This window comes from Artibeus jamaicensis, unplaced genomic scaffold (genome assembly GCF_021234435.1).
Source record: "Artibeus jamaicensis isolate MK-2021 breed Jamaican fruit bat unplaced genomic scaffold, CSHL_Jam_final contig_944, whole genome shotgun sequence".
In the NCBI taxonomy this organism is placed as follows: Eukaryota; Metazoa; Chordata; class Mammalia; order Chiroptera; family Phyllostomidae; genus Artibeus; species Artibeus jamaicensis.
This window is the reverse complement of record NW_026522020.1, coordinates 107,312-134,190: the sequence shown is the minus strand read 5'-3', so window position 1 is coordinate 134,190 and position 26,879 is coordinate 107,312. Positions and strand designations below refer to the sequence as shown.

The following is a 26,879-nucleotide window of genomic DNA, read 5'->3' as shown; positions in this document are numbered from 1 at the left end:
AATCAGAGGAAATAGAAATAATAGGGTCAAAATAACAACATTTTAGAGTAAATATATTTAGTAATCCTATAGCTTATGAGATAATATTGTTTCTACAAAACAATTAAGTGGGAAATCTAGAAATTTAAAATTTGAGTTTTCTAAATAAAAAATAAAGGTAGGAAAAAGAATAAAATACTGAAGAATAACATTAACAAATGGGATGCAAATCTTATATGCCGAGACCTTTAAAACATTACTAAGAAAAATTAAAAGATCTAAATAAAAAGAAACATCTACATGCATGGATCAGAAGACTCACTATATTTAAGATGGCAATTTTCTCCTAATTGATATATGGATTCAATGCAGTTGTTATCAAAATCCCGGCAGGACGTTTGCAAAAACTGGAAAGCTCATCTCCAATTTTATGTTGAAATGCAGAAGACCCAGAATAGCTAAACCAAGTTAGAAAACTTACACTTTCTGATTTCAACACTTATTATAAAGCTACATTAATAGACGCAGTTATAATATTGGCATAAAAATAGATAAAAGGAATTGAGAGTGAAGTAATAAGCTATTATGTTTTTGGTCAATGTTTTTTGTTTTTTCTCACAAAAGTGCCAAGACAATTCAATGAGAAAAAGATAGTCCTTCAATCAATGGTAAAAGGGTATTTAGATATCAACATGCAAAAAATTCATTTATACCTTTACCTCACACCATATACCATAATCAACTCATGTGAGAGCAGGGCCAGCCCATGGGCCTGTATCTATATGGTCATACAAGGCCCTATATTTTTGCTTTAATGCTCTGCATTCACAGTTTTGAAATTCTTAATGATTTGTGATCAAGGGTCTCCCCACTTTGATTTTTATGGAGTTCTACAAATTGTGTTGCACCTGTGTCAGAGTGAAAATGATAAAAACTCTCCAAAGAATATATAGGACATAGTCTTTGTGACTTTGGGTTAGACAAAAAGGTAGCTACAACACCAAAAGCATTGCCCATGAGTAGATAAATTGATAAACTGGAATTTAACAAAATTCAAATCTTTTGTGTTTCAAAAGACACCATAAAGAAAATAAAAAAACTAGTCCCAGTCTGGGAGAAAAAAATTAGCCAATCATATTTCTAATGAACAACTTGTATATAGATAGTAAAGAATTCTTACAACTCATTAGACAAGCAACCTGATTAAAAGATGAGCTAATGATTTTAATAGCGATTTCTCCAAAGAGATATATGGAGGGTAATAAACATGTGAAAAGAAGCTTAATGTCATTAATCATTAGGGAAAAGGCAAATTAAAAGCTAAACATGAGATACCAATGCATTCCCCCTGGAATGGCTACAATCAAAGACATAAAACAATGAGTGTTAGCAAGATTGTGGGAAAATTGGAACCTTTATACATGCTAATGGGAATGTAACATGGTCCTTTGAAAACACTGTAAGATAATTTCTTAAACATAATATTAACACATGACCTAATGATTTCACTTCTAGACATCTACCTAGAAATTAAAATGTTATATTCATATAAAGATTTCTATGCAAATATTCATGGCAGCATTTATGCTAATAGCCAAATATCCAAATGTCTATCAACAGGTGAATGAATAAGTAAAGTGTGGTGGATTCAAATAATGAAGTACTGTTTAGCAATAAAATGGAATGAAGTACTAATACCTGCCACAACACACAAGAACCTCAAAAATATTCTCAGTAAGAGAAGCTAGATGGAAAAGACCACATGATCTATATCAACTTTCCAGGAAAATGAAATCGGAAAACAAAGTAGAGTAATGATAAAGTGGACATGGGGCTGGAGAATAGAACAGGGATTGACTACAAATATTCATGAATGAACCTCACGGGACAGTGAAAATGTTCTAAACGTGGATTGTGGCGATGGTTGCAGAACTCTATAAATTTGCTAAAAGTCATTGAAATGTACAATTAAAAAAGGTGAATTAGCCCTGGCTGGTGTAGCTCAGTGGATTGAGCATAGGCCTGCGAACCACACGATTGTGGTTCGATTCCCAGTCAGGGCACATGCCTGGGTTGCAGGCCAGTTCCCAGCAGGGGACTCACGAGAGGCAATCATACATTGATATTTCTCTCCTTCTCTCCTTCCCTTCCCCTCTAACAATAAATAAATAAAATCTTTAAAAAAAGGTGAATTAAAAAATTTTCTTATTGTTGTTCAAGTACAGCTGTCTCGATTCTGCCCTCCTCACTTCTGTCAACCCCAGCCATCCCCACTTCCCACACTTGATCCCACCCTACTTTGGTTTTGTGCATGTGTCCTTCATAGATGTTTCTGAAAACCCTACCCCCCCTTTATTCCCTCCCACCTCTGGTTACTGTCAGTTTGTTCTTAATTTCAATGTCTCTGGTTATATTTTGTTTGCTTGTTTATTTTGTGGATTGGGTTCCACTTATAGGTGAGATCATATGATATTTGTCATTTACCACTGGGCTTATTTCACTGAGTAAAATGCTCTCCAGTTCCATCCATGCTGTTGCAAAGGGTAGGATGGAATACCACACAGCAGAAAGAAAGAAAAACAGTAAATTTTATAAGTATAAACTGTACCTCATTAAAATATTAAAAAAATAAAGGTAGGCATGTTAATTGCTGAATAGACTCAGTTGAAGAAAAGTTAGCTATATTTCTTTCTGGAATACAAGACAAAAGAGGAAAAATATAAAAAATTAAGATATGCTGTATAATCTAATACTTCAACATTCTACCAGTGGAAATTCCAGAAGGAGGTAAATAAATGTTAATAAAATAAACTGATGTAAAACAAATATGTATATTGGATAGGAAGCAAAGTTTAGCTATACATATTCTGTTTATAAGGGACATACAAAAAATAAAACAGTTCAACAAGATTGGAAATAAAGGGACTGAAAAAGACATACAAACAAATGCAAAGTTAAGAGTGCTCTGTAGTAGAACTAACATCGGAAACAGATATTGATAGAATTTAGGTTGAAAAATATTATAGTGGAATACTATACAGCAGAAAGAAAGAAGGAGCTCCTACCCTTTGCAAAAGCATGAATGGAACTAGAGAGCATATGCTAAGTGAAATAAGCCAGGCAGTGAAAGACAAACACGATATGATCTCACCTATAAGTGGCACCTAATCAAAAAAACAAACAAGTGAGCAAAATAAAACCAGATACATGGAAACAAAGAACAAATGACAGTGACCAGAGGGGAGTGGGGATGGGGATAATGGGGGAAAGAAGGGGAAGAGTCATCAAGGAATATGTATAAAGGACTTGTGGACAAAGACAAAGAGGGTGGGGGAGTGGAGATTGAAAATGGAAGGTGAGGGTTGGGTAGGGCAGGGGAGAGCAATGGGGGGAAAATGGGGAAGACTATAATTGAACAACAATAAAATTTTTAAAAAAAGAATGCAGCCCTGGCTGGCATGGCTTGGTGGACTGAGCATGGGCCTGTGAAGCAAAGGGTTCCCAGTCAGGGCACATGCCTGGGTTGCAGGCCAGGTCCCCAGTAGGGGACACATGAGAAGCAACCACACACTGATGCTTCTCTCCCACTCTTTCTCCTTCCCTTCCCCTCTCTCTAAAAATAAATAAATAAAATGTTAAAAAAATGCAGAAGATTACTTCATACTGATAAGATATACACTCTAGCAGTCTGTATGGCAGAAGTAATGGTCTATAAAAAGTCTTCAGAATATTAAAGGTAAATATTTTGTAGCTATGTAGTGTCAGAGCTGGAGTTCAGAACACCCCCTCCTCAGCCTTCTCACCTACCCCTCAATTCCTTCCCTTCCTGATTGGCATTAGATAGCACAGCATTAATCCCTACATTATGCTGCCTTTAGAACAAGAAGAAGCCTCAGAAACAACATGCATTAGGCTACAAAAGGAATAACAAAGACTCACAAATGAAACAACATTTTCCAACTGCATGTGATAAGATCATAAGAAACAACAGGACAGAGAAAGTTTCCCCAACCCATCCACTGAGAAGTTTTCAAAGCTGCTTCCAAATCCAAATAAAAATAAAGAACAAATCAAAATAAAAATTACAGATGACTAAGAAATAAACACCAATGAAAACATTACATATAAAAACAATAAATATACATGAAGTGGAACACAGATAAATATGCATGACTTAAGATGAATTTATTAGACAACAAGAAACATTGAAAATAAAATTATTTTAAATCAAGCTATTAAAAAAAAAGAAATCAAGGCTATCCTCCCAAGGAAGTAGAAGACAAAAATTATAAGAGAAAAAAATGTAGTATACATATAATAAAGAAAAGCAGGATATAATTAAATCTCAAACAAAAAATAAGATTAATGAATCAATACAATTAAAAGGTGGTTCTTTGAAGAGAGCAACAAAATGGAAAGTTTGCTCAAGAGAACAAAAGAAATGATGTAAATGAACAATGCTAACAATAATAAAAAGAATGTATCTCCAGTTAAGGAAGATATTAAATGTTTACAAAAGAAATCCTTGCATAATTTCTACTAATAAACATGGCAATCTAGAAAAATGATTTATGAAAATATGATTAAAACTGAGAGTCAACAGAAACACTAAATAAAATTAAAAGTAATAGGAGAAATGTATAATGCCTTCCCAGACTGGCCCTAACTGCCCCCTCTGCCCACACCCACACACAAAGTTATCAGTTTCAAACAGTTTTATGGACAATTCCCAGCAATTCTTCAAGGAAAAGAAAACGTGCAAATTAAATACGCTTCCTATTCATTAAAGCAATTTCAAATCACATTACAAATCATCATGACACCACTATATTTTTGCTATCAAAACCAGGTACATACAAGGTAAATGCAAATTGTATATCAATGTTGTTTTTAAACACATGAGGTTAAACCCTCTAGTGAAATATTAGTGAGTCCAATCCACGAGTAAATAAAAGAGTCATGTGAGATGATGGAGAATCTCAAGAATTCTCAGAAGGTCTCATTAGAAAATCTATCTATGCTTTTGGTTAAACCTGGCAGATGGAATTCATCCATGTTTATCTGTGTTCCCTCTGAAACTCCACAAAATCACCTGCCAGAGAGTTTCACTGAAGAAAGCAGCAAGGATGAAAGAACAGGAGAGGAGAGAACATCAAAACCAGATGTCAAACAAGCATTTTGGAAGATAGGGCATTCATGGGTAAGTGGTATCCCATTTCACACAGTGGAGGAATAAGAAACCTGATTGGACCTCTGTCTTATACCACATACAAAACTTAACTCAAATGGATTAAAGACTTAAATGTAAGACCTGAAACTGTAGTGCATAACATTGGCACTATAGTTAATAATACTGTGTTGTACATTTCAGAGGAAAAGTATTTTTGTGATTATGTGTGCTGATGGACATTAACCAGACTTACTGTGGTGATCATTTTGCAACATACACAAATATTGAATCATTATGTTGTACACCTGAAACTTGTATAATGTTATATATCTATTATGTCTAAATTTTAAAAGTCTTTAAGTTAAAAAACACTAAATATACTCCTACTACAAGATCCAGGGATTGTCCTCCTTGGTATATACCACAAAGAACTGAGAGATTATGTTCGTACAAACACCTGCTCATAAATGTTTATAGCATCTTTATTCAGAATTGCCCAGATGTGGAAGCAACCAAATGATAAACTGATAGTATGTGATATGTTAAGACAATGAAATATTATTCAGTGTCAAGAAGAAATGAGCTATCAAGCCATGAAAAGACAGGGAAGAACTTTAAATACATGTTACTAACTAAATAAAAGAAGCCAAACTGAAAGGTTCCATCGTGTTTGATTACAACTGTACGACATTCTAGGAAAGGGAAACTACAGAGACAATAAAAAAGATCAGTGGTTGCCAGGGGTGAGGAGGAGAGATGAATAGGCAGAGTTCAGAAAATTTTTAGAGCATAAAAACCACTCTGTATGATACTGTAAGGGTGGAAGCCTGTCATTATACATTTGTCCATACCTAAAGAATGTACAACAAGAGTGAACCTTAATATAATCTATGAACTTTGGGTGATAATGGTGTGTCATTTCAGGTTCATAATTGTAACAAATGTACCATTTGAGGGAGGATGTTGACAATGGAGTAGGCTGTGCATGTTTGGGGAAGAGGATATATGGGAAGTCTCTGCTTTTTACTCAATTTTGCTGTGAACCTAAACTGCTCTAAAAAGCTAAGTTTATTTTAAATATACTTTAAAAAATCAACCTGAATTTGTAAAACTTTTTGATGTTGTTCTTGGCAATAATTTCTTGGATTTGACAACAAATGCACTGGCAACAAAACCAAAAACAAACAAGTGAGATGACATCAAACTAAAAAGCTACGCACAGCAAATAAACCATTGACAGAGCTAAAAGGTATCCTACAGAATAAGAGAAAATATTTGCAAACCACTTATCCGATAAGAGGTTAATATCCAATATCTAAGAATATCTCCCACAACTCAACAACTACAACAATAACACCACCAACAAAAACAAAACAAACCATCAATTAAAAAAATGGGCATAGGACCGGAATACACATTTTCCCAAGAAGACACAAACTGCTGCCAGGTATATGAAAAGGTGCTCAACATCACTAATAATGAGAAAAATGCATATTGAAACCACACTGAGATATCACCTCACAGTTGTTAGAATGGCTCTTACTAAATGAAAAGAACTAATGTTAACAAAGATGTGGAGAAATTGGAACCCTTGTACCCTGTTAGAGGAAAAAGGTGGTACAGCACTGTGGAAAACAGTATGAAGATTCCTCAAAACATTCCCACTTCGAGATATTTAATTATATGAATTAAAATCAGGGTTCAGAAGAGATATCTGTACTTCCATGTGCACCTCAGCATTATTCACAATTGCCAAGGTATAGAAACAACCCAAATGTCCAGTGGCAGATGAATGGATAATGAAAATGTAGACTACACTTACAATGAAATATTATTTAACCTTGAAAAAGAAGACAATCCTCCGGCCAAGATGGAGGCATAGGTAGACACACTGTGTGTCCTTGCACAACCAAAAAAGGACAACAATTTAAAAACAAAAAACAACCAGAACTGACAGAAAATTGAACTGTATGGAAGTCTGACAACCAAGGAGTTAAAGAAGACACATTCATCCAGACCGGTAGGAAGGGTCGAGTCGGGTGGCTGGGCAGAGAGGACTCTTGGCAAAGCAATGGCTGGAAGATCCAGTGAAGCTGCGGATTGTGGAAGGTGGTGCAGCACACAAAGCGGCTGGTGGACCCTGTGGTTCCACATTCGCACCCAGATAAACCAAGCGAAACTGGGTAGTGGGACAGACCCCACTACCCTGGGAGACCCAGGGTCCCAGCGCGAGGAAATAAAGCCTCAAACCACTGATTGAAAACACCTGTGGGGGTTGAGGTGACAGCAGGAGAAACTCCCAGCTTCACAGGAGGGTTGTTGGAGAGACCCACAGGGTCCTAGAACGTACACAAACCCACCCACTTGGGAATCAGCACCAGAAAGACCCAATTTGCTTGTGGGAAGTGACTGAAATCCGGCAGAGAGCAGAGCAAGCCCCATTATTCCTACTCAGACCCCTTCCCCACATACAGCATCACAACCCAGAGATGTGGGTTGGCCCACCCTGGTAAACACCTAAGGCTCCACCCTTCACTACATAACAGGTGCCTCGAGACAAAAAAAATGGCCCCCCAAAAGAACAGATCAAAGTTCTAGAAAAAATACAACTAAGTGATGAAGAAGTAGCCAACCTACCAGATGCACAGTTCAAAACACTGCAAATCAGGTTGCTCACAGAATTTGTTGAACTTGGTCACAAACTAGATGAAAAAATGAAGGCTATGCTAAGTGAGATAAAGGGAAATGTACAGTGAACCAATAGTGATGGGAAGGAAACTGGGACTCAGATCAGTGGTGTGGACCAGAAGGAAGAAAGAAACATCCAATCAGAAAAAAAATGAAGAAATAAGAATTAAAAAAAAAAAAAAAAACAAGGAGAGGCTTAGGAACCTCCAGAACATCTTTAAATGTTTTAACATCTAAATTATAGAGGTACCAGAAGAAGAAGAGGAAAAGCAACAAGTGGAAACGTTATTTGAACAAATAATATAGGAGAACTTCCCCAATCTGGCAAAGGAAATAGACTTCCAGGAAGTATAGGAAGCTCAGAGAGTCCAAAGAAGGTAGACCCAAGGAGAAACACACCAAGGCACATCATAATTACATTAGCCAAGATTGAAATGAAGGAGAGAATAGTAGAAGCAGAAAGAGATAAAAAGACAGTTACTGAACAAAGGAGTTCCTATCAGACTGTCAGCTGATTTTTCAAAAGAGACTTTGTAGGCAAGAAGGGACTTGAAAAGAAGTATTCTGAGTTATGAAAAACAAGGACCTATATCCAAGATTGCTCTAAAAACCACTCTGTATGAGAAAAGCTTTCATTTAGAATGGAAGGGCAGATAAAGTGCTTCTCAGATAAGGTCAAGTTCAAGGAGTTCATCATCAGCAAGCCCTTATATAAAATGTTAAAGGAATTTATCTAAGAAAAAGATTAAAATATGTATAGTAAAATAACAGCAAACTCACAGTTATTAATAACCACACTTAAACAAAAACACAAACAAACTAAGCAGACAACTAGAACAGGAACAGAACCACAGAAATGGAAATCATATGGAGGGATATCAACAGGGGAGTAAAAGGGGGAGGGAGGGGGAAAAGGTACAGAGAATAAGTAGCATAGATGGTAGGTAGAAAATAGACAGGGGGAGGTTAAGAACAGTATGGGAGATACAGAAGCCAAGGAACTTATACATACGACAAATGGACATGAACTAAAGGGGGGAATGTGGGTGGAAGGGGGTGTACAGGGTGAAGAGGGGAACATGGGACAATTGTAATAGCATAGTCAATAAAATATATTTAAAAAAGAAGGCAATCCTCCCATTTGCAACAACATGGATGAACTAGAGAATATTTTTAAAAGACTTTATTTATTTATTTATTTCTAGACAGAGGGGAAGGGAGAGAGAAAGAAAGGGAGAGAAACATCAGTGTGTGGTTGCCTCTCACATGCCCTACGCTAGAGACCTGGCTTGCAACGCAGGCACGTGCTCTAGACTGGGAATCGAACCAGCAGCCCTTTGGTTTGCAGGCCAGTGCTCAACCCACTGAGCCACACCAGCCAGGACTGAACTACAGAATACTGTGCTCAGTGAAGTAAACCAGTCTCAGAAAGACATATATTACATGATTCCACTTACACAAGATATCTAAAACAGTCAAGTCACAGAAGCAGAGAATAGAGTGGTAGTTGCCATGAATAGAAGGTAGGGAGATGGGAAATTGTTTTTCAGTGGGTGTAAAGTTTCGGTTATGAAAGATGGATAAGTTCTGGTGATCTACTGTAAAACACAGTACCCATAGTTAACAAACATGAAAAAGTTTTTGGAGATGATGGATATATTTAGCTCCTTGGTTGTGGAGATGGCATCATGAATGCATAGAGATACCCAAATCCATGAAAATGAAGACATATACATTAAATACGTACAGATTTTGTATTTCAATTATAACTCAATACACTTATAAAATGTATAAATATACATTTTAAGTGTATATTAAAAATATAATTACTTACACAGGGGAAAAGTAGCAAGAGGCAAGTGAAAGGGTTCAGGAATCAGAAGCACCACTACTTCAGTAGACAGGTTAGCAGGTGAAAAGCGGAAACTGGCGTGATGGGGCTCACCAGTCTTCTAGAGGATCCATTCATTACATAGAGCCCTAACTGGTTGTTCAAGTCTCATTCCTAAATGTGGATGGACACCCAGTGGATCCCTGCTGGAACCTTTGAGAATGAACGAAAAATGGGTCAGGAGCTGGGAAAAATGAACTCTTAAAAGAACCTTGGAAGAAATTAATTCCAAGGTGGAATTAAAAAATTGTCATCCTCAGTAATTGAGATAAAATATTAGATTCATTAATAAGGGGGATTTCTTGCCATCTTGGTGACTCCTCTTCTTTTCCTTAACATATTGGACTGGCTCAGGTCAACCTTTAACCTCTTCTCCACCTGTGCTCCTTCCCTGTATAATCTCATTGAGTCCCATGGCTTTGAATACCAGCCACACATGGACAATTTCCAATGGACTCTCTACTTTACATCCCTTCCCTGGATTCCAGGTGTATATTCAACCATCTCCACTTGGATGACCCTGGCAGGCTTTTCACACTTAGCCGGGTAAGAACCTATCACTGACCTTTAAATCACCTCTTGAAAGTGTCTCATTCTTCAGTTTTTCCAAATATAGGATTTAATAAATACACATAACACTTACTAAATGCTAAACACGATTCCAAGCAATTACATAACTCAGTGAATTCTGTCAGCACCTATGAGGTATGTGCTCTTATGATCCATGTTACAGATGAAGAAATTGAGGCACAGGGATATTAAGGAATTTTCCCCAGGTCACAACACTATTAAAGGACAGAATGAAGCACAATGGTCCAGGCCCTTTAATTACCACCCAATATTTCTATCTAGGCAAATGAAAACTTTATCCATCAGTTTCTTTGATTAAAATTTTTGGAGTCTTCTATGATGCTTTCTCTCTACACCAAGGATTTATTCCACATTCAATTGTCCTTGGCCCCACCATAGACCTGTATCCAGTATCCCACCCCTGTTCTGTATGTCCGTTGCACCAACCTGGTCCCGGTCACCACTGTCTCTTGCCTCAGCCATTATGATTGCTACTAACTGTCCTCCCTCTTTCACCTTTGCCATACTGTAACTGTTCTCCAAACACCAAATAAGCAGAAGAGATATTTTAAAACCAGTAACAGATCATTTCACTCCACTGAAAACCCTCCTAATTCTCCCTACTTTATTTTGAATGCAATCTAAAGTCTTGACCATAATCTATGAGAAAACACGTGACCTGTGTCTCCAGCCTCGTTTCCTACCATCCCTCTTCTAGATCACTGCCCTGGGGCATCCTAACCTCCTCGCTTTCCTTGGACTTTCTAAACAGTTTCTTTTCCGGCCCTTTCATCGGCTGTGCTCTCTGCTTAGCACATTTCTTCAAGAGTTTGTGCTTTTCCTCAATTGCTTCGTGACTCTCATCAAGTAATAGCCTCTTGGAAAGCCCTCCCAGGGCATCCTGTCTAAAACAGCACTCACTCTCATTGCACTCTGTCCACGGACCCCACGGGGCTTTCTTTCCTAGGCTTACGTGACACTTTCTGCCATTGTCATGTATTTATTTATTCTTTTGTTTGGTTCACTTGTCTCACCACTATATTCTGGCACCTAACTAAGGGCTGGGCACATGGTGTTGGGAAATATTTGAGAATATGTGAATAAAATATTATATTAATATATAGGAGAATATGGTTAGAATTAAACCATATAAAAGGTATTCTTAAAAAAGACACAGGAGGGTAACGCTGGCAACCTGGAGTACGTACAACTTTTGTATGTAATTTCTGAGCAAGGTGGATAAGTAGATTAGGCTAAAGATTAACCTATGTAATTGATTTATCAAAAAATTCATCAGAACAAACAGCTAACTCCCATAGAAGAAGACACTGTGGCTGGTTCTGTGGCAGCCACAGCGGGGACCCTGGATGAATAGCTGTTGTCAGAAGGTCAGAAAGACCGAGTTGAAACCTTTCCCTCACTAAGGGCCGACCTTCATGAAGGCTCGAGAAAAGGAGCACAGACAGGTCAAAACCCATTGAAGAAAAATCTGATGCCTTCACTCTTCAATTCCGACAGATCCTAAAAAAGGTCATAGAGACTAAAATGTTGATGGGTGAAGTGAAGAGAGAAGCTGCCTTTTCACTTGCTGAGGCCAAGTTCACAGCAGGGGACGTCAGCACCAGCAGAATGTAAATAAAGCCCAAGTGAAGATTTGTGTGAAGAAAGATTATGTAGCAGGGGTTACTTTGCCAGTATTTGAACTTTACCATGAGAGAACTGGTCATTATGGACTGACCAATTTAGCCAGAGGTAACTAACAATTGACTAAATTAAAGAGAAATTACACCAAAACAGTGGAACTGCTGGTGGAACTAGCCTCACTGGACTTCCTTTGTGACTTGGGATGAAGCTATTAAAATAACCAACAGGTGTGTCAATGCCATTGAATGTGTCATCACCCCCTGGATTAAACATACCCTGACTTGTATCATCACAGAGCTAGATGAGAGACAGTGAGAAGAGTTATACAACTTAAAGAAAATATAGGAGAAGAAAAAGATCCTCAAGGAAAAGTCTGAGAAGAAACTTGGAGCTATGGAGGGCAGCTGGAGAGGTGATGGAGCCTGCCAATCTTCTGGCTGAAGAGAAGGAGGAGGGTCTTCTGTATGAATACTCTTTCTTGCTCTGGTTCTTTCAGAAGCCCTAATATGGCACCATTTTAGTTTACAGTATGTAAGTTTGGATTGTCTATTATTTGGCCTAAGAATTTCACTGGTAGTAAAATTTCCTTGGATGTCCATTTACGGGATTACCTTTGCAGAATCCTAATTTAGCAACCACTTATCACAGATGAGATTTAGAGAACCTGCCCAGGAACTTGTGGAATTTATTCTGCAGAAGAGTAACCCTGCTCCATCCACATCTGTATTACAAGTGATAGGCTCACGAAGCATAATAGGAAATTCCCCTTAGGAACAGGCAGTGGTCTCAGGCCAACACAAATAGGCCACCCATTGTGGGAATACCCTTTGTTCCTACCCACTCAAATATGTTGGTGCTGTTGTCTGAGACACCTGCAGCCGTCCTGGTGTTACTGTGGCACTTCTCTCCTCAAACTTCGCGGAAGCCTTCACTTATTTCCTTTGTGTGACAGATCTCTATTCCATCTCTCATGGAGCAGTTTTGTCAATTTGATGGTGACTATGTTATAAATAGTAATATGTTTAAAAAATTCATCAGAGGGTAAAATGGAATGGTTTGAGGCAGGCCAGAAGTCCAGTCTAGAACAATTAGAGTTGCTAGATAGAATATAAAACAAACAAACAGACAACAAACACCCCAAGCCCCAACTATTTGAATAGGGATTAGAGAGTTACAAAGCAACACAGGACAACTTGGGGAACTGAGGGGCTATAGTTTTCTTTTTCTGGGGGGCATTTGCTTATTCTGGGAGCAGAGGCTGAGACTCTGGGCTAAGGCCGAGGAATGCTGCTCTGAGCAGGGAAAACAGATGAGCTTGTTAGGGTCATGCGGGGCTGGAGACTTGAAGGGCCACAATGCACAGCCAGTCCTCCCTCCCCAGATATTGGGTGAAGTTGTTCAGATCAGGAGGCTGGAGAAACTATGTCAAAAATCTCTGAAAGCAGAGCAGAAGTACCTGCAAGCCCACCACGCAAAAATGGCAACGCCAGTTACTGCATGATGAGGTCCAGAGAACCTAAAGGGAGAAAGACGAAAGCCCTGAAGGAAGTGGTGATCTGGCTACCAGGTCTGCAGTCCCTTTGCTCCTGAGAGCACTTGTCAATCCTGGACACAGCCAGCTGCTGAGAATCTGGATTTGGTGGAGGACAGACAACTGTGGCCAGAGGACAAAGAAGTAACAGAAGTTTTGATGTCACATATGGTTGAAGCACAAAATTAAAGACTTCAAGGAAATAAAAAGCTTGGTTGCCTTTCTCCTCAAGAACTTTTCTCAGTTTTAAAGCTGCATGAAGCAAGAAGCCAAAGACACGACAAAGCCTTGGAAAAGTGGGAAGCTTGAATGCGGTCTCTCAGTGGAAAGCTCTGGATGTCCGCACCTGGGATCAGGGCAAACCAGGGGTATACTAAATCTTATCAAAAATTCAAACCCATTTTGACTCATTTTATGCCTTGATTTATTTCAGGTAATCCACTTCATTACTTTACCTGCACAGCAGGGGAAGGGGGGGCACTCTCTTGAGGAAGAAAACATCTGGAGGCTCCGTGTCTTGTGTACACACTATCTCTCATTCAATGGAAAGTTTATATATATATATATATATATATATATATATATATATATATATATACATATAATATATATGTCAAAAGACAGAATTCCAGGTCAAAACCAAGAAAAAAAGGGTAATGGAAGCAGATGGTCCGTAGACTGGAGTTAGCACACACACAAAAACTATGATTAAAATGCACAAGAAAATGTATAGATAGTAAATGAAGAAAATGAAACAATTTCACCGGAGAATTGGAACCCACAAATAATGAATATTTTATACCTAGAAAATACAATTTCTTAAATTAAAATTAGTGAAAGGATTTAGTAGAAGATTGGGTACAGAAAAAAAGATAAAATTAGTGAATTGGCAAATAAGACACAGATCAATAGTGGGTATCCAATAAAGCATGGAAATTAAAAAGATGGAAATATTCAGAAAAGTATGTAAGAAATATGTGAGAAACTGTTAAAGGATCTCATTTGGGAAGGGCAGAAGAAATGTTTGAAGAGAAAATGGCTAAGAATTTTCCAAAATGGATAAAAAACATCAACTCACTAATTCAAGAAAGTCTGAAAACCTCAATGAGATAATTGCAAGACAAAAACAACAAAAAACATTTAAAAAGGAATATAATCTAAGCTCATTACAGTATAATTGCTAAGAGAAAAATATCAGAATCAGGAAAAAACTTCATGAGTCACAACCAGACGTCAAGACATAACTTTGAAAGATGACAATCAATCATTCAACCAATCAATGGCCATAAATTTCTGGTGTGGTGATGCAGGATTAAAAAAATTCTCAATACCCTTCAACTCTTATATGCAATAGCTTTCTGTTGAAGAAACTGAAAAGTTTGAAAAAGCATTTAAATGTTACTAATCATGGAAGAGGGAACACACTGTAGGGATTTATCATGCAAAAGTGAAGGGGAAGGAAAAACTAGGGATTAGGGGAACATAGAAGCTACTTTTGACTTCAGGGCATTTGCTCATCCCAGAAAGCCAAATCCTCAGGTTTGACAACATTAACATGTGACAGGAACAGAAATGAAGTCTAGAGACTACAAGGTGTGGAGAGGCTAATTGGGAGTCCAAACCCTACCCGTGAGTCCCATCTTTACCTCGAGAATAAAGAAGAGAGGGCAGCTCTGGCCTGGCATGCACACCCAGGAACCCACTCTTGGATCCTGACCTTGTGTGAAAGTGTTCTCAGATGGGCTGTGCTCTCAGGGACCTGCATGTAGCAAACAGAAGTCCTTTCTCAAAGCCTAAATTTCACTGCAGGCTTCAATCTCACTCACAAGTAATTTTTTCAAATGTAATCGATATGGAATAAAAAAACCCCCAGCACAATATAAGCAACATAACCTCTGTGAATAGAGTGTGGAAAGGGAAAACCAGTCATTGTACAGTGGAGACTCCTGCAAGCACCACTCTAACTCAATGCTCAAGGACGCAGCCCAGGTGATGAGTCGGGCTGACGTCTCCCCTGACGTGACATGTCAAGAAGGGCACTTCTCTGGAAAATTTTTCATAAAACCCATTACCCCAGTGTAATTATGAGAAAAACATAAAGATGGACCTAAGTTGGAAACATTCTACAAAATGCCTGACCAGTATTTTCAAATTGTCAAGGTCATGAAAAACAAGGAGAAGCTGAGAAACTGTTACGGACCAGATAGAATAGGTGACAAGATGACTGAAGGCAGCGTGGTACCTTAGGAGGAATCTGGTGCAAAATAAGGGCTTCAGTGGAAGAACAGGTGAAATTTAACAAGTCTGTGGTTTACAATCAAATATCATCTCACACCTGTCAGAATGACTATCATCAATAAATGAACAAACACAAGTATTGGCAAAGATGTGGAGAAAAGGAAACTTTCATGCACTGTTGGTGGGAATGCAGACTGATGCAGTCAGGGAGGAAAACAGTATGGAGTTTCTGCCAAAAAATTAAAAATGGAACTACCCCATGACCAAATGATTCTACTTCTAGGTATATAACTGAAAAAAACCCAAAACAGTAATTTGGAAGAATATATGCACCCCTATGCTCATTGCAGCATAATTTACAATAGCCAAGATGTGGAAGCAACCCAAGTATCCATCAGTAGATGAGTGGATGAAACAACTGTGGTACATGTACACAATGGAGTATCACTTGGTCATGACGAAGAATGAAGTCTCGCCATCTGTGAAAGCATGGACCTGGAAGGTATGCTAAGAGAATTCAGTGAGTCAGAGAAAGACAAATACCACAGGACTTCACTTATCTGTGGAATCTAAAGAAAAAGAAATAAAACAGAAACTGTTTCACAGATATAGAGAAAAGACTGAGGTTGTCAGAGAGGAGAGGTGTTGGGGGTCTGAATGGAACAGGTGGAAGGATTAAGAAGTACAGACCGGTAGCTACAAAACAGTCATGGGGATGTAAAGTACAGTGTAAGAAACGGTCAATAATATTGTCATAACCATGTATGTTGCCACTTGGGTACTGGAAATATTAGGGGGAATACTTTGTAAAGTATATGATTGTCTAATCACTATGCTATACACCTGAAGCTAATATAAAATGATACTGAATGTAAACTGTAATTTAAAAAAATTAAAAAAACATTCACTGATTTATTTTTAGAGAAAAAGGGAGAGAGAAAGAAAACAAGGGAGAGAAACATTGATGTGAGAGAGAAATATTGATTGGTTGCCTCTTGCACAAAATGCCCAACCAACTGAGCCACACCAGTTAGGGGGTAATTAAAACATTTAAAAAATCACATATAAAAAAAACAAACAAAAACGTCTGTGGTTTAATTGGCACTGATGTAATGATGTTGGTTTTTCAGTTTTGGAAAATGTATCACAGTGGTGTAAAAGGTTAACATCCAGAAAATGAAACTGGATACGCAGTATACAAAGACTTGTGTAGTGTCTTTGCAATTTTTTTCTATGAATATAAAAACAGTAGTTCATTAAAAAAAATCTTTGTGAGGACAGCAGAAAAAGTAAAAAACAGAAACAGGGCTACCCCATACACTGAAAATATCAGATGTCAACTATAAAAACTTCTTTAATCTGTATAAATTTTTCTATTAAAAAAGAAAACCTACAGCAAATAGCTTCCATAATTGTACAATGAGGAAAGCTTTCTCTTTGGGATTAAGCTTAAGATACAGATGATTATGATCATTACTTGTACTCATCATAATACTGAAAAATTCTGGCCAAAACAATCAGGCCAGAAAAAGAAATAATAACTGTAAGGATTAGATTTGTAGAAATAAAACCGTCATTACGAATATATTATGTAAATAAATATATATATATATATACATATATATTCGTATGTCACCAGAATTAAAAATAATTTGGCAAAGTTTTAATTTATTTTTATATCTTTGTAGCTAGAACAGCTAGAAAGTTCATTTTAAATTAGGTAGATTTAATAGCCTAATATAGTGTCATGATATCAAGTATCCATGGATTAATCTAGCAGAAGTATATGACCTCTAGGAAAAAATAGAAATTTTATCTGAAAATATCTTTTTTTTCTTATATACTTTTTATTCAGATTCACCAATAGCTTACACATTATTTATTTTATCGTTTTATATAGATATATATTTTCTTTTGTACTATTTTGAAAGTTGGACACGTTTTACATTTTATACTTAAATACTTCAGTATACATTTTCTACAAACACATTCTTTTACATATCACAGTATAAATTTAAGAAAACCAGAATACTTAATACTAATACATGTTATTACCTAATCCAGTCTACTTTCAAATTTAGTCAACTTTCAAAATAATTTTCTTTATCTCTCTGTTTCACCCAGTTTAGGATGCAATATATAATCATAAATGGCATTTAATTGTCTTATCTCTTTAATATCCATTAATCCAGAACAGCTTTCTTTACCCTTATTTTTTCCTTTGGAGGCTTATTTTTGATTGTAATAAAATTCACCATTTTAACTATACAAGATGGTGTGGCTTCTTTCAAGTAACATAATGTTGTCTACGTTCATTCATGTCATAGCATCAATCAGTATTCCTTTTATTGCCGAACAATAATCCACTGTATATATACCACAATTTGTTCACCTATTCATCCAATGAAGGGTGTTTGGGTTGTTTTTAATTAATAGTATTACATATATGATATTAATAAGAGAGAAGACACAATATTATAAAGATGTCAATTCTCTTCTGATTTATCCATCGATTCATTACAATCCTAAAAAATAAATTCCAACAGGATTTTGACAAACTGGTTTGGACATGCAAAGGGCCAGGGCACTTTGAAGAAGAAAAGAGATGGGAAGATGCACTTCGCCAGATGTCGGTGTTCCTATGAAGCCGCTGTCACTATGATAGTGAGTGCGGCACAAGGAGAGACTCTTGTAGGCCAGAGGTGGGGAGAGAGAGCACAGAGCAGACTGTGAACACGTGGCTGTGGGTAATGAAGGGGCAGCAGAGCAGAACAGAGGCCAGAAGGGTGGTTACCTAAACGTGGCGCCTCAGAGAAACTGGAAAGAAAAGTGGTACGTCCTTCAGACTGTACCTTGGATGCCAAGAAGTTCAGTCTCAGATAAGACAGGAATTGTAAAAAAGAGTTGACCCAGATGAGGACAGTGCAAAGGTCAAGCATGAGTGAGGTGGGCTGCACAACCATGGCAGGCAGGAGAGAAAGTGGAGGAACACAGACATCAACCTGCAGGCAGGGTCACCCTGCCGGAAAAACCCAGGGGATGAGGAAAATGTTCCCAAAGCACTTACTGCCACGGAAATACCTACATAAATAAAGCAACAGTGAGCAGATGGGCTGATTTGCTAACAAACCATGGTTTAAAGTTGAGTTTGCAGAGCTGTAGAAGGAAATGAAGACCCCCCTTCAAAAATAAGCACAATCAACTTTATAAAAAATTAACAAGAAACCAAAAGCTACTAAAAATTACATAATTTTCATAGAAGAAAGGTTTGAGACAACCACCATGAACAGAAAGTAAAAAGCTAAAGAGATGATTTATTAGGGCCGGATAAATCTGTGAAGGTGAAATAAACTGAGCCTTCCAGTGGAAGAAGAGTTTGGCCCCTAAATTAAAAAAGAATATGTTTTTGAAGACACTAGACAAGAAGCCTTCCCTAAAGTAAAAGTAGAATTGAATCTGCCACCTTTTGAACACAAGAACTCTGGTTAAAGACAGAGTGCATGGAATTCACCAGTAACTTTCAGCATTGCCTTTACTTATTTGTAATAAACAGGGTGCACCTATCTTATAAAATCAATACTGTAAGTTTTTACTCTACATTTGAAAGCTTCCATAAGATAGAAGTCACCACAAACAAAATTTAAGAAAAGGAAACTCTATTCATAACTTTCAGAATATTTAGCCAGCTCTCCTTTATCATCAAAGAAAGGACAATCACACCAACTGATAATACTGGCTAAAAATAAACCAATAATTCATAGAAGAAGCAATTTAGATGGATAATGGACACAAAAACCTGTTCAATCCCGGTGTAATCAGAGAATGCAAATTAATGAAATAAATCTGTTTATCTAGCACCTTTGCAGAAATGGGTGTTGGGAAGTGATTCCATCTCATTTACTATTGTTAAGAGAATATATTGGTTCAGCTACTTAAAAAGGCAGCTTGGCAGAATCTATAACCACGTAAGTTATTAGTATTTTTTGCCTCAACAATATGATTTTTTGGGTTATTGACACAGGACAAATTCACATATATATGCAAAAAAGAGAAAACTATATAAATAACCTAAGTGCCTGTTAATGAAAGAGAATGGTTTAAAAAATATGGTATATTGATTCCATGGAGTAGTATGCAGCTGTTAAAAAGAATGAGGGAGACTGATACGTTTATTAAAGTGAAAAGATCTCTCATATATTCGCCGTTCAAATAGTGCAAATGCAAAATGGCATCTACAATACAATCCCATTTGTTACAAAGCAAGACACAAAGTGCGTATCTAGGAAAATAAGTTACATGTGTACATATACAGAAAAAGGTAAGGAAGGCTGTACCCACAGCAGTCGACAGGACCAGGACTGAGAGCTGCAGGGGGTGGGGTGGCACTTGTTCCCTCTCCACAGCAGCACGCCACTGGAAACTTTAAGAGCAAGAATGTAACATGTAATTCTTTTGTATTAAAAAAGTAAACATTTCTGACCCATTACTGGAGAAAAAGATCAGATCTCTGGCCTTTTCCTGGTCAGAAGTATAAGCCACTCCAGGGCACAAAATCAAAGTACAAATGGAAACATCTGGATCGCTCTGGTCTTTGGAGGCTTGGTCCCCCTACTTTCTTTAGATCAAGAGCCCTGGAGGGAAGAACCCAGACCCCCAAACAGAAACAGGAATAGGCCCAGGGCTGACCTGTCCCCAGGTCAGGTATGAGACCAAGGCACCCACTGTTTGAAAATAAGCCATGTGTTTACCCTGAATTTTATAATTTCTAACGTACCCTCTTTGAAATGACCTAGGTGAAGGTGGAGGGGGCCTGAGGTAAACAAGAGGATTCAAAAGTTATGAGAAAATAACAAATTGCTGCCTCAAAGCATTAAGAAGCACAGCTGAGCCCGGATGAGCAATCAGCAGAGCAGCAGGGTTGTGGCAGCTGAGCTCACACCAGCAGCCGTCCCTTTGCAGGTGAAAGATCCAATTTCCTCATCGTATATTTCTGTATTTCATTACACTGCACGTGAGTGTTCCCGTAAACCGGGGCTAAGGTCAGTGGTTAGACAGACACTAAAGCAGCAGCACAGCCGGGGAGAAAGTTAAAGGGAGAAAGACACTGACCTGGTGCAGAGGTTGCTGCCCCCACTGGCCATGATCCTGCCCTGGGCCCTGCCTGGGCCTGGAGCCTGGTCTTCGATCCCTCCTGTGTCCCCAGCCTGGTTCCAGTGTGGCTGCGCAGCCATGAGCAGGAAGTGTGTAACGGGCTCACCCAGACAGGGCTCCACCCAAAAGAGGAAAATAGAAGTGAAAGTAACTTTCCGAGTGTTGTCAGACATGTCTCCCTCCTCCTGCAGCCAGACGTGGTTCTCAGCCATCAGGACATGTGGCAGCAGGAATGGAGGACAAGGAGGGACACTCAGGACTTGGAGGGCCAGGGGTGGGGGATACCCAGCAATGAGGAGGATCAGCCCCCAGGAGTCCCCTTGTTTGTGCAAAGACACCAAAAAACAAGGAAGTAGCCCGAGCTACAGGAGGAGCTGAAAACCTGGAAAGCAGGAGAAGCAGTGACTAAGGAGGGGACCTGAGGATTCACAGGCAGGAGGAAGCTGCAGCAGCAACGGCAGCCACTGGACCAGAGGATGAAGCCCAGAGGCACCTCTGTGGATGCAGGAATGAAGAGGGAGGGGCACCTGGGCTCCAAGAGGGAACACTCAGGCCCTGCACCAATGTCCCCTTCTAGGAGGTGGCCCATCAACCAGCAGGGCTCCTGGTCCCCCTGCCCTCCCTTCTTTCTGGGGACACTCTCAGGCTGGGAGTTCTGTGAAAGGTGAGTCTGCTCCTTGGTGGGTCTCCCTGGGCCTCATCTTGCTAGAGAGGCCTGGGCTCTGTGCTCTTCCAAGTTCAAGTGCACAGGGAGAGCAGACTGTGTGTGTGTGTGTGTGTGTGTGTGTGTGTGTGTGTGTGTGTGCGCTAGTTGGAGGAGCATGGGGTCTTGTGGCTAAGTCCAGTTCTGGAGGGCAGGTTTAGGAATTTTTTTGGGGGGGGGCACACATCTGAATTATGTTTTCTGATTTGGCTTTTAACAAGACGAAAGCTGGTATTTTGATTCCCATTTGTCTCAACTTTTTGTCTGTTAGTTGGTTTGGAACTCAGGCTGTGGAAAGACATGTGTTTTGGGGCCCACCAACACCTTACAGGGGTTAAGCACTTGGATTGGTATGTCTTGCTTCTTGAGTTCTTATCCTTTTGTGCCCCAGAGGAGTAGAGGATGGCGGTCATACCCCCTGCAATTACACAGTTGTGTAGTCTTCATAGCACTTGGTGACAATATTTCACCTTTTAGGGACTGGGGTGAGGTGGGGCCCCCTTCTCCTACTTAGTAGAACCTCAGTGATTGGGCTCAGCAGTGATACATCTGTGGACTCCTGAGTCTTCCTACAAAGTTGGTAAGAATCCAGGGGGAATTACTGGGGATGAAAAGTGATGATTTCTATAGAGAAGGCATTGACTGAATCCTTGGAAAAGGGGTGGGAAGAGGGGAAAGAATAGGTTAAGACGTGAGGGTTATAGGGGGTGAGAAAGGGAAGGGGACCATTGGGGAACACAGAAAGTCTACCTGGGCCGCATTCAAGGGTCTTAGCGGCCATCCACGAGAAACACCCCGAGGAAGCCTACGGTCCTTGCCCAGCCCGAGGAAAGAGCTGGCCCAGGGCAACAGGGCCGGTCCCAGCCCATAGTTGCCACCATCACTCACAGCCCTTCACTGGGAGTCCTGGGCTTCGCTTCAGGGGAGGTTAGTGACTGGCATCTGCAGGCACAGCAGCACGAGGACTGATCTGCCTGGTACCCCGGTTACTGCTGGGCAGCACCCCACTCCCTGTGCCCTCTGAAACCACCTCATGCCTCTCTCCCACGACCACCCAGCCCCAGACACACCGTGTGGACACAAACCAAGGGACTGCCATCACGCTTCTCGTGTTAGCACCCAAGTGTCCCCATTACCATGGTCTGGGTAGTCCTTTCCTCCCCAGCATGGCCCCAGACACGTCCATACTTCCCTCTAAGTGGTCCAGGGTGGTATTACTGTCTCCTTAGAACTGGGTTTTGCTGCCTGTTCAGAGAAACCGAAACTAGCAGTCCCTTTGCTCTGAAGACTGAGTCCATCTAAACCCCTGCAAATTAGCAATAGAAGCACTATTATTTCCATCTAAATAAAGGTGAAATGATATAAGGATTGGGTTCTGAGATCGTTTTGATATTTGGCAGTTCACGATCACAAAAACGAGCTTATGACCTGGACAGAGAAGTCTCCGCTCAAAATTGAGAAAGGTCCTGAAATTGTGGCCCCTATGATCCCCTGGCAGCTCCTGTTTCCCTGAGAGCTTCATTCTGTCCCGGGAGCCCCAAGGTGACCCTGCCTTCCCCACCTTCCTGGGGACAGGACAGCTCAAACCTGCTCCTCCAAGGCCTGAGGCCAGACTTCCTAGGGTGCACACACGGGAATCATTCTGAGGTCCCCCCCAGGCATGTTGATTTTACTCCAAGGTGAGCCATTTAAAGCAATTAAAATCGCTAAACAAGTTTCACAAATGAATGGCATAACATAAATGCTTAAGAGAAAATGTGAGGCCACAAAGAAGGTGTGGGCTGCATGCAGACTCCAGGCAACACCTGAACCCCCACCTCCCTGGGGGATCGTGTTCACCGTCCTCCACCATTAGGGTTCTCTGCCTCCCGGAGGATGGGAATCTGAGTGTCTTGGGTTCACCCAGCTATTACTGACTTAGATGTCCAACTGCTTGACTGGAAAAATGAAGGTTAACCTTTTTCAGGGTTCACTATGCTTTTAAAACATTTTAAATTGTTGTTCAGTTACAGTTGTCCCCATTTCCCCCGGCTCTGTTACTCTCCCTGCCCTACCCATCCCCCATGTTTAGTATTCTGGAAATTCTGGTGGAATCTCCTAAGTGTCTCATAAGGGAGTCCCCACTGGCACCTGCTGCCATCACTGGTGGGCCTGGGACCAGGCAGTTCCAGGTCAGACTTGCCCCAGAAGAAAAAAGCAGGTCTGCAGGTGTCAGCCCTGGGTTCAGGAAGGGGGAGGAATGTTTCGTGGGCTGGGCACCGCAGGCAGCAGGGATGTACCCGGGAAGGAGGCGGTTGAATTAATAGGGAAGACTTTGCGGAGTCCTCACTGCTAATATTGCTGCAAATCCCCTTCCTCCTTTCATCCATTACTAATTGTGATGACCTGGAATGGTTCCCTGGGCTGTCCTGGACCTTAGGATGACCACGTGATGCATGGGTAGCAAGAAAAGATGTACGCTCAGTGGCTTATTCTGATCATCTCCACTCAGCCCACAGAAGGACCCCACTGGGCGGTGGCCTTCGCTTACTTTAGCTTATAAGAGGGTGCCACGTTGGGGACCTCCGGGTTGCTGAAGATAACAGAAACAGTGCAGATGACAAGCGCGGCTTCATGAAGACTCAGGGGTTGTGAGACAGGAGGTGGGATGTGATAAGGAGGAGCCACCATGAGAAAAGGACAAGTTGAATATTCCCTGCATAGAAGGACTCAGAGGGATACGTGCACAGAGGGATTCAGATAGGACTCTGCACCCCTAGTGCATTTCTAGTGTCAACAGTAATATAAAGAGTCACTTTAGAATGGAGCTGGAGCTTCCAGGCCAGAGGTGCTGCCTTGCAAGCCCAATACCTCAAACATTTGGATGTTAAGAAGCAGGGCAAAATGACCTTTGGACTGGGCTAAGCAAGCTTGTGTCCCAATTAACTGTTTGGAAAGATAACAATAAAGCATTATTATGACTACTGGACTGAAGATTAAAAACATCGTTTAGCCCCGGCTGGTGCAGCTCAGTGGATTGAATGCCAGCCTGCAAACCAAAGGGTTGCTGGTTTGATTCGCAGTCAGGGCACGTGCCTGGATTGTGGGTCAGGTCCCCAGTGGGGGGTGCATGCGAGGCAACCACATATTGCTGTTTCTTTCCCTCTCTTTCTCCCTCCTTTCGCCTCTAAAAATAAATAAATAAAACCTGTAACAAAACATTGTTTAGAATTAACATCACTATGTTATCTGCCCTGCTAGAAATGCCTGTCTTTTATTGATGCAATGGTTCCTCTTCTCTTTCTCACAAATACCTATTGTCTCTCCTAATCAGAACATTATTTGGGGTTCTGCCTGAATTAATGATTCCAGAATAGCTATTCTTAGTGATTTCAATAAATGTTTGGTGGCTGTCATTTGAAAAGGCCTTTTTATTTGAGGTTAACGCTGGCAAGGCCAAGGCACCCCTGCTGACCATTGTCTGGAGTGATGGACAGCGGAGGGCTGGAGCCTTCTTTACCCACAAGAGCTCTTGCTGGACACCGTGATGGTTGGGAGACAGCTGAGATGAAACATCCTGGGCACTCCGAGAGCATCTGTGCCCAGGACAAAGTCCTGCACAACGGATGAGGTGGCCCTTCCTAGACCATCGGCTATGACAGCTCTGGCCAAGGGGAAACCCCGATATGAGCTCATCCTCAGAGCTAAGTCCTGCCCCTTCCCCCTGCCTGGTGCCCATGTTTCTCATGTTCCACATGCTGTGCCCAGGAGTCCCACAGGCATCTCGGAGGGTGCCAGCACACCAGCCCAGGATAGCTATGTGGGACTGGCCAGGTCATGAAGTGGCCCTAGGTGCCCATAAATGTGACCCTGGAGCTCCTCCAGGTTCTGCTGGACAACTTATGTCTCACCTTGGAATGAGGCTTGTCAGGCGCAGGTGGCCTCTGGGGTCACCATGTACAGTAGCTTAACAGACAGGACCACACCAGCCTGGTTGGGCTGGTTTCTCAGACAATTACACTGAAGTCGAAAACTCTCCCACTTATTTTATTTGGGGGCATAAAGGGAAGAGAAGAAAAGCTCCCTGGGGGTCAGATGCCATTTCCTCAGATACTAACCATCTGAGAACGGCCAGTGGGTTGTCTAGTGGATGACACCCTCCCTTCCACAGAGAAGGAAGACCTCTCTGCCCTCTGCATGCACGCCATCTGTATACATGCCATCTGTAGCCTACGAAACTCACCCCCCTGAGACGTTCTGCTGACTATGGAGCCATGGCAAGTGAGGGGCTCACACACCCAAGGGCCTGGATTCCAGGCGGAGCTGTAATCACCATAATGATTCCCTTGAGCTGTGCCTGCACAGACCAAATACTGGACAGTGTCCTCGGCCACTGGGGTGCTTGGGCAGGTTGGGCTCAGAGCCACCACTTACCATCAGACAATGGTACAATGTAGTGTTACCGAGCAGACTGGGGCTTGTCCATATGGTGCCCTGGTGAATGACCCAACAAATAAAGCTGGCAGAAACAGGTCTTGATTTACAAGAGTCCAACTTGACAGAGCCTAGAGCACATCAGTTTGGAGCCCTCCTTCTCCATGAGACCCAGCACTTCTCATGCTCCCTGCCAGGGTACAGGGCAGGGCATCCTCAGGTTCTTATCTTAAGTTGCTGTGCAAACGGTTCTCCAGTCCCTCTGGAAGGTACCAGAGTTGCCATCCTCACACAGCAGCTGTCTCCTTCAGGATGTGCGGTACATTGTCGCCAGCCTCCATGTAGTTGTGCAGAAAAGGCACAAGTCCTGAGAGTCCAGGTAAAGCCCAGGTAGGTGTAGCAGATCAGGATCTTGCAAGGAAGTCCTTTGCAGCTCTGCAGTCAGCTGGAGCTGATGTGTCAGCAGCATCTCCTTTCTCATTAGACCAGACCACATGGCCTCTTTCCTCAGTATAAACTACACAGCTGCTTGCTTACTTAGCCCTTCTCACTGCCCTTTCAAACTGCATGGCAAAAGTCCCTTACTACAGACAGCACGCCTTCTCCCTCACTACTACCTCCCCCAAGGCCAAGAGAGAAAATCGCTGCTGCGCTAGAGTGTAAATCCTCATCCTGCTGCTCCTCTATAACCCCATTTCCGACTCCTCCCACAGTGGGTTACAGCGGCCCATTCCCTGTATCTTCTGCCTTTCTCTGGCTGCCATCGTTACTACAGGCAGAAGTGGCCCTGTGATGCACAGTGAACCGCCCCCTGCTTCTCAGACAGCGGCTGAAACCCAGCAACTGTCTCCCAGTTTAACGGCCTAACGCATGTGCAGTAGCTCCCAGGCTAAATCACAAG

The 26,879-nt window shown here is 40.9% G+C and overlaps 1 protein-coding gene and 1 pseudogene across 7 annotated transcripts in view; one reads left to right on the top strand and one right to left on the bottom strand.

Moving 5' to 3' along the window:
* SP100 (SP100 nuclear antigen) overlaps nt 1-26,794 on the bottom strand; it is an 83,635-nt gene extending 56,841 nt beyond the window's left edge. For 4 of the 7 annotated variants that reach the window (XR_008389682.1, XM_053655275.1, XM_053655277.1 and 1 more), the window contains exon 1: nt 20,821-20,978. Coding sequence is in view for 4 of the 7 variants with exons in the window: in XM_053655275.1 (XP_053511250.1) it covers nt 20,821-20,942 (122 nt within the window). In the remaining 3 variants the exon portion in view is untranslated. Of the gene's footprint in view, nt 1-20,049; nt 20,132-20,820; nt 20,979-25,978 lie in introns of those variants that run through there. The other 3 variants (XM_053655280.1, XM_053655278.1, XM_053655279.1) reach the window with 3 other exon arrangements.
* On the top strand, nt 5,176-12,447 carry LOC119054317 (V-type proton ATPase subunit D-like; annotated as a pseudogene).
* Nucleotides 26,795-26,879: the final 85 nt, after the last annotated feature.